At 39.8% G+C, this 12,582-nt stretch overlaps 1 protein-coding gene across 4 annotated transcripts in view; it reads left to right on the top strand.

Annotated features, from left to right (window-relative positions):
* TRPC4 (transient receptor potential cation channel subfamily C member 4) overlaps window positions 1–12,582 on the top strand; it is a 289,046-nt gene that overhangs the window by 153,252 nt on the left and 123,212 nt on the right. For all 4 annotated transcript variants that reach the window (XM_056561953.1, XM_056561952.1, XM_056561954.1 and 1 more), the window contains one exon: window positions 10,176–10,694. In XM_056561953.1, the coding sequence (XP_056417928.1) occupies window positions 10,176–10,694 (519 nt within the window). The remainder of the gene's footprint in view (window positions 1–10,175; window positions 10,695–12,582) is intronic.

Genomic DNA, 12,582 nt, shown 5'->3' with positions numbered 1-12,582 from the left:
TGCGAGCAGCTTTCTACTGCGCTCACATCTCTGCAATAGGTAGGACGATCGCAGCGGGTGTCAGGAGTGACACCTGCTGTGATTTGTCCTTAACTGCAGGTACTACTGCTCCCAACATGGAGCACACTCTGCTCCATGCTGGGAGCTGTAGTGCCTGAATTAATAGACAGATTGCAGCGGGTGTCACTTCTGACACCCAATGCGACCGTCCTGTATAATGTATAGATGTGGGCGGCCAGCCGCTCTTCTCTGGTCCCACTATAGTATGAGTACATGCCATATATATCCCTATTATTCGAATTTCCCTACTGTGAGTGGCTGGATCGATCTGGCCAATCACAGCTCTCTGCAGTAAATATGAATAAGGGATGTGATTTCTATTCACATCACTGGGTGGTCAGAGTATAGTGCAGTGATGTGAGCGCAGTAGAAAGCAGCTCCATCTATGCAATAGATAGGACGATTGCATCGGGTGCCAGGAGTGACACCTGCTGTGATCTGTCCTTAACTGAAGGTACAACTACTCCCAACATGGAGCACACTCTTCTCCAAGCTGGGAGCTGTAGTACCTGCATTAATAGACAGATCGCAGTGGGTGTCACTTCTGATATACAATGCGATCGTCCTGTAGTGTATAGATGCTGGCGGGCGGCCGCTCTTCTCTGGTCACACTGTAGTATGAGTATATGCCGTATTTTTACCTATTATTCATATTTCCCACAGAGAGCTGTGATTGGCTGGAATCATCTGGTCAATCATAGCTCTCTGCGGGAAATATAAGTGATGTGAATTCTATTCACATCACTGGTCGACCAGAGTGTAATGCAGTGATGTGAGCGCAGGAAAAAGCCGCTCCATCTCTGCAAGAGAAAGAACCATTGCATCGGGTGTCAGGAGTGAAACCCGGGGCGATCTATCTATTAGTATAGGGGTTCCATGCTGGGAGTAGTAGTACTACCTAAAAAAATTGAGAAAAAAAAGTGAGTACTACTTCTATAAGATGTGAAGATAAATAGCATAATATCACCATATAATTGGAAACGCTATATCAGTGTAAACTGTGTCAGTAATATATGCTGTGGTCATCACAATAATCAACGCATTGGTAGTGTGGATTGCGCTTGGAATCCGTGAAAGGAACTACCTAGCATAGTAAACTCAATATCAGTGTGAATTGTATCTAAACGTCATCATCTATAGTAAATGGCACTTGAAGATATACTTGATGTATTTACAGTAGGACTATTGCAGTGCATCCAGTGCAAATGATGTCTTGCCAACTGTAGAAAATCTTGTCCATAGGGATGAATCTGGATGTTATGCAACAGTAACGGATCCCCATGCTAAGTGGTGATGCTTAAGGTGTAAACTTGTGCTGAGCCTTACATATTCTATAAGTGAAGCATCCATAGACTTTGGTATCCTAAGATGGATGCACTGCTATAAATGAAGGACAGCAATCTGATGGCAACCTAATATGAATATTTTTTTAATGTTTTTTTGCAATTTTTTCTTGATTTTGACACATTATTGCTATTGTTATGCTAGCATAATAAAAGCTAATGTTTAAGGTTCCCTGCACAGTCACTATTTTTCTAGTACCTGTACAAATAGATAGATCGTCCCGGGTGTCATTCCTGACACCCAATGTGATTGCCCTTTCTATTGAAGAGATGGAGCAGCTTTCTCCTGCGCTCACATCTCTGCACTATACTCTGGCCGGCCAGTGATGTGAATAAAATTCACATCACTTATTTGTATTTCCCACAGAGAGCTGTGATTGGCCAGATGGCTGGAACCAATCACAGCTCTCTGCGGGAAATATGAATAATAGGTTTATACGGCATATACTCATACTACAGTGGGACCAGAGAAGAGCGGCAAGCCGCCCGCATCTATATATTATACAGCACAGTCGTATCAGGTGTCAGAAGTGACACCCGCTGCAAACTGTCTATTAATGCAAGTACTACAGCTCCCAGCATGGAGCAGAGTATACTCCATGTTGGGAGCGGTAGTACCAGCAGTTGAAGACAGATCCCAGCGGGTGTCACTCCTGACGTCCTATCTAGATGCGAGAAAGCCACCCGCATCTATACATTATACAGAACAATCACAGCGGGTGTCAGGAGTGACACCCGGGGCGATCTGTCTATTAGCACAGGTACTACTACCCCCATCATGGAACAGTCTGTTCCATGCTGGGAGTATTAGTAGTACTACCTAAAAAAAATGTAAAAAATTTCGAACAAAGTATAACACACACACTTTATTAAACACATTTTTAAAGTACATTACTAATAAAAATGTGATTATTTATCTCTAGAGATAAGCATACAGATCTCACTATGGATCAATGGTTTGTTCCCTGCCTGTACGGAAATGGCAGAGAATTGACTAACCCAATTATTATACCAGATTAATATATATTTATGTATGCAAAAAAGTGAATAAAGTTCTGGATAAGTGAAAAGTAGAAAAGTATATAACTAGTATATAGTGTTGGTTTCTTTAATCTTATACATTTAAACAGCAAGACTGCCCCTTATCTCCACTCTGAATAGGCAATAAGGAGTAAACCCTCGAGACAAAGATGTTTGGCTGCCCTTTTCTACCACAGTCCCATCCCACTAGTGCCAAGACTTATGGACATCAAGCTCCTGCTTGTCCATCTGTTCAACAGCTGCTGCGGGTCAGAAAACAAAATAAACAAGTAGACTCTAAGGATATATTTACTCATGAAAAAAATTTTTGCAGAAAAGTTTATGACTCAACAATGGTTATATACACATAAATAGAGTTGAGCGAGCTTTCAAAAGTTCGGCTAGACAAACTTGCGGAAAGTGTTTAGTTCACCACAAACATGTAGTTGAAGGGTTAAGTGGGGAAATTCTTTTGTGACAGTAAACCAGCGATTCCGCTGGTTTACTGTAATGTTTTGCTTTGCGCCGGCCTGGCAAGATAAAGGGTTAATTAGCTCTGGTTAACGTCTTGGGGGGTGGGGGATAAGTGTGTGTATACATTATACAGTCATCTATATGGCTGTATAATGTATATAGTGAAAAGAGGGATACTTACCATCTCGTCGCTGGTCCAAGCCTCTCCTTGTGTAGCCCCGCCTCTAGTGAGGACATCACATGGGGAGGAGCTACAAAAGAAGAGGGCCGGACTAGGGACGAGATGGTAAATAAAGCTCTCTTCACTGTTTTACATTAAAAAGCCATATAGGTGGTTCTATAATGTATACACCCCAGGAGTTAATTAGAGCTACTCTGAGGTGCTAATTAACTGCTTCCTTACTGGGCTGAGCTGTACTCATGACTTTCAGCCCCTCTTTATTTGTTGACAAAGCAGTTCCCTGAGATGAGGGTTCATGCACAGTTTTCTTACTAATAGCAAAATTAGTAGGACCAAACAGGGCTGGGACCTATTTCTCCAATGGCCCATAACACCCGCATGGTCTGTGTCTATGGTACAAATGTCCTTGTGCATGGCATTCTGCAGGCCCAATTCAGCTGAAAGGGCATTTGCCCAACTATTTATGTGAATGGAAAAAATTGGATGTATAAAAAGATAAATTGTTAAATTAATAATCAATTGTTTGTGAAGGGTTGAAGGGATATAAGGGATACTTTACATAAGCCTTTAGGCCCCACACATTCCTGGTCTAGACCTGGCTAGGCCCCTCCTGCACAGAATGGCTAGCTAATATATACCCTCTCTTTGGAATGCAAACAATTCTTCCTGCTGCATAGAATGGGATGTTCTAACTTTAGATTTAATTATTTCCTAATCTAGAACTCCTTATGTGTTCCTACACAGGTGTATGTAAGCATAAGTGTATTTTATACATTAGACCTTTTTATACTTTACAAAATGTGGTATTAATACAGTAACCACATAACAATATTCAATATAGTGCATCAACATACAATGCAACAGTGATCATCTTACACCTGACCTCAAAAAACATTGGGAATGGCTGAAAGAAATAAAATCTGAATGAATTCATTCTAGGGTGTTACTATAAATACTCTAGTAGTGGTCCTAAGTGACCTAGGGGAATGTGTACTAAGATTGCATGTCAGGAATTGCGAAACATTATGTTTAATGGATATGGCTAAAATGTGTATAAACTTATGTCAGTGACTTACCAGGGGACAGGGAGAGTGAGCCCTAAACTGACCGTAAAAAAACGCTCTCCCTGCCTACTTGCCATGCACTCTAAATGGTGGATCGACAACTGGGCGCCGGTCCCTCCCTGAACTAAAGTACAGGAGCCTAATAAAAACACATACTAATAAATAGTCGGTCACAAGCCAGAAACATAACAGGAACATAGAACTTTATAGTATAAAGTTCAGAGGACACAGATCAGGGAGTTAGTACAGAGGACACTATATCAGCAGACATGAAAAGAGGACTCAGTGGTCATGAACAGAGGACACTATAGATAAGCGGTCATGAGCAGGACTCCAAAGATCTGAATAAAGAACTAATAAACATATAGAGATCAAAACACCAGCCAGGAAAATGGATAAGTCTGAAAATACTCCAGAACAAAACAGGAATAATTGCAATCCCTCCGAACACCTCCGGTAGACACGGAGTCCCCATGGACAGGTAACAGGGATGCCAAGTTACAACTCAGAAAAATGGATATAATTATAGAACACTATTCACACTGAACACAAGACAGGATTAATCACAATCCCTCAAAACACCTCCAGTAGACAAGGAGTCCCCATGGAGCCATAACAGGGATGCAACATAGGACACTGTTCACACTGGACACACAAACTGGACACTCCACTCCACTATTGAAGTAGAAATTAATAATAAATCCAAATAGAATACTGGCCAGTGGCACACTCCACAGTGTGGTCAGAAGCTGACCCAGAAGGAAAACAGAAATATAAAACACAGAACTTCATTTAAACGGATACAAGAGAAACACAGTGTGAACAGACACATAGCAAAAAGAACATACAAATCCTGAAATCGACTAAACAAACACAGCTTAAAATCTACTAAAAGCATGCCACATAACATTGGCTAAAACCAGAAAATACAAAGTGCATGCCAAAACTAAAACAGATAGTAGATTAAAAGCTCAAACAAAGAGTGTTTCACCAAGCACTCCATGCAGCATGTCCAGCATCTTAGCAAGTCTGGATATAATGAAGTCAATAACCAGCACAGATGCTAGACTGGGCTGACATTAAATAGACACACCCAAGGAGCTATTGGCTAGCAAGTCAAAGACATTAACTATTCCCTGGCCAAGTAACATAAAACTGTTCACACACAAGCAATCCAATAGTTGTGTGTGAACACAGACTAAGACAGACATGACACTTATGACTGTAAAGTGTACCTGTCCCTTTAATAAACTTTTGTTCTAGAGTGCTTCTCTCCACATTCTCTATCTATGAGACTGAGACTGTCCCATAAATTTGCTTGACGTGGTACAGAGCAAGGATAGAATCAACGTATTTTGGATGTGCCCATTTAACTGTACTTTTAAAGGTTGGATAACCTCTTTAACATTTAGAGATCCATATACATTTTTTAAAGACTTTATATGCCATCTTTATAGGTTTACTGTTTAGGATTGCCTTATGGGAAATTAATCATAAGAACAACTGTAGTAGTTGAGACATTTGTAGTTCCGACTTTATGATAGAGAAGAGGGATATTTTGGGCATATTAATTGTTTTACTGCCACTATTTTATAGTTTATAATATTTATCTTTATAGATGAGTGATATATTTGCTATTTTATTGGTAATTTTGTTCATGTTACCTAAAGATTTGTAAAATTGTGAAGTATTAGTATATTTTGCTCCATATTTTCTCTTTTCACTGGAGCTCTAACTACATAGTTGTATAATCAGTAGTGATGTTCTGCTCCTAGTTATCTTGATTGCTGTTTCTTTTAAACACTGCATGTGGTGTACAAGCTGCTTCCTTTTACTCACTGATTTGTAGATACCCCCCACAGCCTCTGCCCTGCCCCTGACTTGCTACACTTCCCTTATTACCTGCTTACATTCTCTTATGCCAATATCAGCCAATTTTACTAGAAATGTATAATGATTTTAGTGTTTTTTCTACCTTCACATAGTTACATGGTTCATAAGTTTGAAAAAAGAGAGAAGTACATCAAGTTCAGCCTATATCCCTAGTGTGTCCCTACGTGTTGATCCAAAAGAAGTAAAAAAAAACCTTAAAAGGCTGATGCCAATTGCCCCATACCAGGGGAAAAAATTTCTTCCTAACTCCAAATATGGCATCAGAATAAATTCTGTCCCTTTAAATCTAGTATCCATAACCTGTAATGTTATAACTCTCTGAAAATGCCTCTTTTATTTAGTTTATCATGAGCACTTCCTCTTGCAGAGAGATTTATAGTCTCACTGCTCTTAACCGTTTAAGGACGGAACATTTATTTTTCACTTTCGTTTTTCTCTCCTTACCTTTTAAAAATCATAACCCTTTAAATTTTGCACCTACAGACCCATATGAAGGCTTGTTTTTTTTGCACCACCAATTGTGCTTTGTAATGACATCAGTCATTTTACCAAAAATCTACGGTGAAACAAAAAAATATATATTTGTGGGACAAAATAGAAAAAAAAGATAACAACAAACGCCATTTTTTTTTAACTTTTGGGGGCTTCCGTTTCTACGCAGTGCAAAATGACACCTTATATTCATTCTGTAGGTCCATACGATTAAAATGATACCCTACTTATATAGATTTAACTTAGTTTTACTTATGGAAAAAATCATAACTACATGCACGAAAACTAATATGTTTAATAATGTCCTTTTCTGACCTCTATAACTTTTTTATTTTTCTGCATACAGGAATGTATGAGGGCTAATTTTTTGTGCAGTAATCTGAAGTTCTTATCGGTACCATTTTTGTTTTGATTGCCTTTTATTTTTTTCAATGGTATAAAAAGTGACCAAAAATACGCTATTTTGGACTTTGGAATTTTTTTTTACGTATACGCCATTGACCGTGCGGTTTAATTAACTATATATTTTTATAGTTCGGACATTTGCGCACATGGCAATACCACATATGTTTATATTTATTTTTATTTACATAGTTTTTTTATGGGAAAAGGGGGGATTAAAACTTTTATTAGGGAAGGGGTTAAATCCCATTTATTAACTTTTATTTACCCTTTTTTACACAGTTATAGCCCCATAGGGGACTATAACATGCAATACATTGATTGCATACACTGATTAATGCTATGTCAAAGCATTGCATTGATCAGTGTTTTCAGCGCTCGATTGCTTCAGCCTGGATCTCAGGCTTGGAGCAATCAATCGCCGATTGGACGCCACTTCTAAGGGGTTAATACCGGATATCACCACAATTGGTGATGTCCGGTATTAGCCACGGGTCCCGGACGTTACTAGGTGCCGGGACTGACCCGATATGATGCGGGGCCAGCCCATGTCCCTGTACGTCCATCGTCCTTAACAGGTTAAGGTAAAGAACACCCGTCTGTGCTGGTGTAGAAACTTTCTTTCCTCTAGACGTAGAGGATGCCCCCTTGTTATAGATACAGTCCTGGGTAGATCATGGGAGAAATCTCTGTACTCCCCTCTGATATATTTATACATAGTTATTAGGTCACCTCTAATCCGTCTTTTTTATAAACTAAATAACCCTAATTCTGTGTTTTTCCATTAAGTACGTTTCCCCAGCCTGTATATTTCTTTCCCATGGACATAACCTTGCATTTATCAGTGCATAACCTCATCTGCCATTCTCTGCCCAATACTTCAACCTATCCTGATCCATGCCTAATAGTGCACTGTCCTCTATTGTGTTATATACTATATAAAGTGCATTGTGCTATATTGTGTTATCCATTCCTTATAGTGCACTGTCCTCTATTGTGTTATCTACTATATACAGTGTATTGTGCTATATTGTGTTATCTACTATTTATAGTGCACTGTCCTCTGTTATGTTATTTAGCATATGCAGTGCACTTTCATCTATTGCATTATCTACTATTTACAGTGCACTGCCCTATTTTGTGTTATCTACTATTTACAGTGCACTGCCCTATGTTGTGTTATCTACTATTTACAGTGCACTGTCCTCTATTGTGTTGAACACTTTGCTGAGCTTAGTATTATCTGCAAAGATTAATCCTTTACTGTATTATCCCTCTACAAGGTCATTAATAAATATATTAAAACAAATGGAAATGTTGGTGCATGAATTCCGTGTACAACCCTCTAGACTATGTTGGAACTCTATGAAGCCTTGTAATTAGATACATCTGTTCCTTTAATTATTTCTGCCTAAATCAATGAAGAAATCTACAAAAACAATGTGCTGTTCTATTTTCTGTTAAATTATACAACACGAACATTGGGGGAATCAGTGTGTGCACCTGAATTTTGGAGCAGTGTGCATACAAAGAACTGGTGAAGGTATTATTAGACATATTTTTTGAAAAAAATTAACAAAAAGAATTGAGTGGTGTGTCACACACGATGGGGGTATGGCTGGAAAGTGGGTGTGGCTTTGCTAAAAAGGGTGATGGTTTACTGAAATTTTGGAGCACATGTTTGCTTCAAAAATATCCAATCTTAAGATGTGCCATATTTTCGAACAGCCTGAGCCACTATTAAAAATCTGATGACTGTCTAGCCTAACTTTACATGATCTAAAAACTAGACAGTGTTTCTCACCCCCAGTGTGTGATGTTTCTTTGAGTTATTGGACTGTGTTTTCCCATTCCCTTAGGTTTTAGCTCAGATAAATGTAGTTTCATATTTTGCACAAAGACCAGTGAAATCCGGTAATGATGCCTGATAACAGCTCAGCTTCTATTTCTATTCCTGTCTAAAAACTTGCCAGTTGTTATTCAAGCTTGTCAAATCCTGATAAATATAGCAGATAGACGGCTTCTACTTCAGTCTTTTTGTTGGTGTTACTGACCATGAAATCTTATATTGCCTGTATTTATAAATTCTCTGCTGACTTCTTTTTAATATTTAGCTACAAATTGTCAACAAAATTGACCAAAGCAGAACACAAATATCAGTACTGGGATTCCATCCGTCTATTTATTCAGGAATATCATAGAACTGATGTTTTTTTAAACACTAGAATTGAGTTTGAAGTACAAATTCAGCATATTAATTAAACCTAACATCCAAACAGGTATTATAAAGAAAATATAATTTTTTATTTACAAGATGTGGATAAAACAATGAAAGCTCTATAGAAAAAAAAAATATCCCTGATGTTTGTTTGTTTTGTCATGACAATGGAACAATTTGCCACAATTGTTTGTTTAAGAGTACCTGCCATGGTCTTGATAAATGTTTTATTTATACCAGTTCACTCTCCCATCATAATAAACTACCACCTGCCTTTATTTTTATTATTTTTTTGTTTTATACCTTGAAATTGTGCTGTATATTCTGCTCAGTCAGCACCATAGAATGGGAAGGGCCGTTCCCTGGCAGGCGTGACATCATCTGAAGCCCTGCTGGGGACAACTTCCTTCCTCACTCTGCTATGATGCTCTGAACATACTGTCGAAAGCAGCTCAGTGTGTGATGGATTGTGATTGGCTGAGACTGCACACTCTTCTCAGCTTTGTGCACTGAACTTTACAGTGTGCTTAGTTCTGTCTAGCAGCTTCTAAAGGCAGCAGAAATACTGTATTCAACACAATTTTTAGCACCATATTTAGCATTATGTTCTGAAGGCATCATGACTCTACAGCAGTGTTTCCAAACCAGGCTAACTCCAGCTATTGCAAAACTAACACTCACTGCATGCTGAGAGTTATAGTTTTGCAACATCAGGAGGCACCCTGGTTAGGAAACCCTGCTCTACAGTCTAGCTCAGCTCAATACAATGGGCTGAGCTGAGGTCCCACCTGCATCCTGCTGCAGGAGACAATTTGCAAGCAGGACTGCATGCAGGATCAGATGGATACACTTTTAGGGGTTAATTTAACACAAAGTTACAAAATTGCATTAAGAAGTATATTAGAAAATTAATTTAAATAGCATAATCTATAATATGTTACATTTCATTGATGGTGACAGGTACCATTTAATGTTATAGATCATAAATAATGACATAATTTAATATATATGTGTTTGTTCATTCACAGGTCCCGCCAATACTTTTAGATAAGCAGTTCTCTGAATTTACTCCAGACATCACTCCAATCATTTTGGCGGCTCATACAAACAACTATCAAATAATAAAGCATCTTGTTCAAAAAGGCGTCTCAATCCCCAGGCCACACGAGGTCCGCTGTAACTGTGTGGAATGTGTTTCGGGATCCGATGTGGACAGTTTACGACACTCTCGATCGAGACTTAACATCTATAGGGCATTGGCGAGCCCCTCTTTAATATCGCTGTCAAGTGAAGACCCTTTCCTCACGGCATTCCAACTGAGCTGGGAACTACAGGAATTGAGTAAAGTAGAAAATGAGTTTAAGTCTGAGTATGAGGAGTTATCCAAGCAATGTAAACAGTTTGCTAAGGACCTGCTGGATCAGACGAGAAGCTCGAGAGAATTGGAAATTATTCTCAATTACAGGGATGATGGTAGCATATTGGAGGAGCAGAATGGAAATGACCTTGCCAGGTTAAAATTGGCAATTAAGTATCACCAGAAAGAGGTAAGCACCTATTAATAACACATTTGTTAGGGGGGAAAAATGGAGAGACCGATACCGGCACATTGTCTATTACCTTTGGTAACAGGAGCTAAAGTGGTCCAGAATTGGACAAGAACCATATAGATGGCCGCTCACCTTAGAAAAGACAGTACAGGCTTATAACCCCAGTGATAATGGGGTACTGAAGATGCGGAGTCGCTGCCAGGCCTTCTGGGTAACAGGAATCAGTGGCACTGTCCTGGGTAGACTGCAGAGAAGCATGGAAAAATACCCTTTGCAGATGGCGCTGCGGCTCCCTCAAAATTATGAAAGTGGACCAATGCTAGGTTTAAGGCTCACAGTGGAACCATTTTATTTAATTATTAAAATAAATAAAAAATGTGATGATGCTTTTCGGGAGGAACCTTCTTCAGATCAGAATGCTATACAATAGACAGGCATCAATATAAATATATAAAAATCATATCACATCATAACAATTAAAAACCACTCAGAACATGTAAATATTATTAAAATTACATATGCATGGAGCATTAATACAGTATTGCAATAATAATGTGGGAACTTCCAGTAGGTTTATTACTATATTAAGTGGTGAAAGAAAAACTTAAGTTCCCAGGCTCCTGAATGGAGCGCAGGAGCGGAAGTGCTCACCTGTCAGTGTGGTACTGGCAGGCGGCAGCTTCTGGGAACGCCGTGGCTAGTGTTGCCAAGGATGCGTTGCTATGCGCGGCGGTCACGTGGCCACGCATAGCCAATAGCCGCTCACAGTGATCGCATCTAGTACGTAGTGTTGCTATGCACTGCAGGGCGTGGCGCAATGACGAGTGACGTCATTGCGCCGTGAGGTGCATAGCAACGACGCATGGGACGCACACCGGAAGCAGGTAATTATACAACCGGGGATGGGGAAGGCAACGGTGCCGCTGCCCCTTCTCTTTCCCTGTCTGTCGGTGCTGCTGCCCCATTGCCGGTGCTGCTTCTCTCCCCCTGGCTATCGGCGCTGGCAATGAGGCAGCGGCACCGATAGCCAGGGGGAGAGAAGGGCCGCAGCAGGGCTCTAGACCCCAGGACAGGCAGGGGCAGAGAAGCCTGCAGCGACGGCAGGTCTCTGCACCTGCAAAGCCGCTGCAGTTCATTGATTTAAAGCGCCCACTTTAAATCAATGAACTGCAGCGGCTTATCGGCATATAACACGCAGGTAGACTTTAGGCTAAAAATTTTAGCCTAAAAAGTGCGTTTTATGCGCCGATAAAAACGGTATATATTAAAATCCGACATAATTGGTGTCTATTTTATTACACCAATTATGTAGGATTTAAATATATATTTATATCATATTTATTTTTTATGGAATGTCATTTCCATATACATGTATTATATTATTATTTATATTATATGTATGTATTTATTATTTTTCATAGAATGTCATCCCTATATACATATACCAATCCCTATATACATGTACTTATGTCTGTATATGTATACTTATGCATAAGAAATAGGTATAGGAAAATTGAAAGGGTTATGATTTTTGAAAAGTAAGAAGGAAAAAAAGAAAGTGCAAAAAATGGGGTTAACCAGTTGCTGTCTAAGGACGAGCCAGCTAGTCCTGAGACGGCAACTATTGTATGGCATGGGCTCCCGACTACAGCCCGCGTTATACCGGCCAACGCCCAGCTGATTCCTGTAGCTGGGGGCTGGCTTTAATAGCCGACATGCGGCCGGCTGTTAACCCTTTAGATCGCAGCTGTCAAAGTTGACAGCGGCATCTAAAGGGACATTTAAACCATCCCTGGTGGTCCAGTGGGGCGGATACCCCCCCCCCCCAGCTTGATCACGGGGAGCGATCCACTTCTTAGGTAGCCGTAAAGCCGTAAGAGCACAC

Source organism: Hyla sarda, chromosome 2 (assembly GCF_029499605.1).
Source record: "Hyla sarda isolate aHylSar1 chromosome 2, aHylSar1.hap1, whole genome shotgun sequence".
Lineage (NCBI taxonomy): Eukaryota > Metazoa > Chordata > Amphibia > Anura > Hylidae > Hyla > Hyla sarda.
This window is presented reverse-complemented; position numbering and strand designations above follow the sequence as displayed.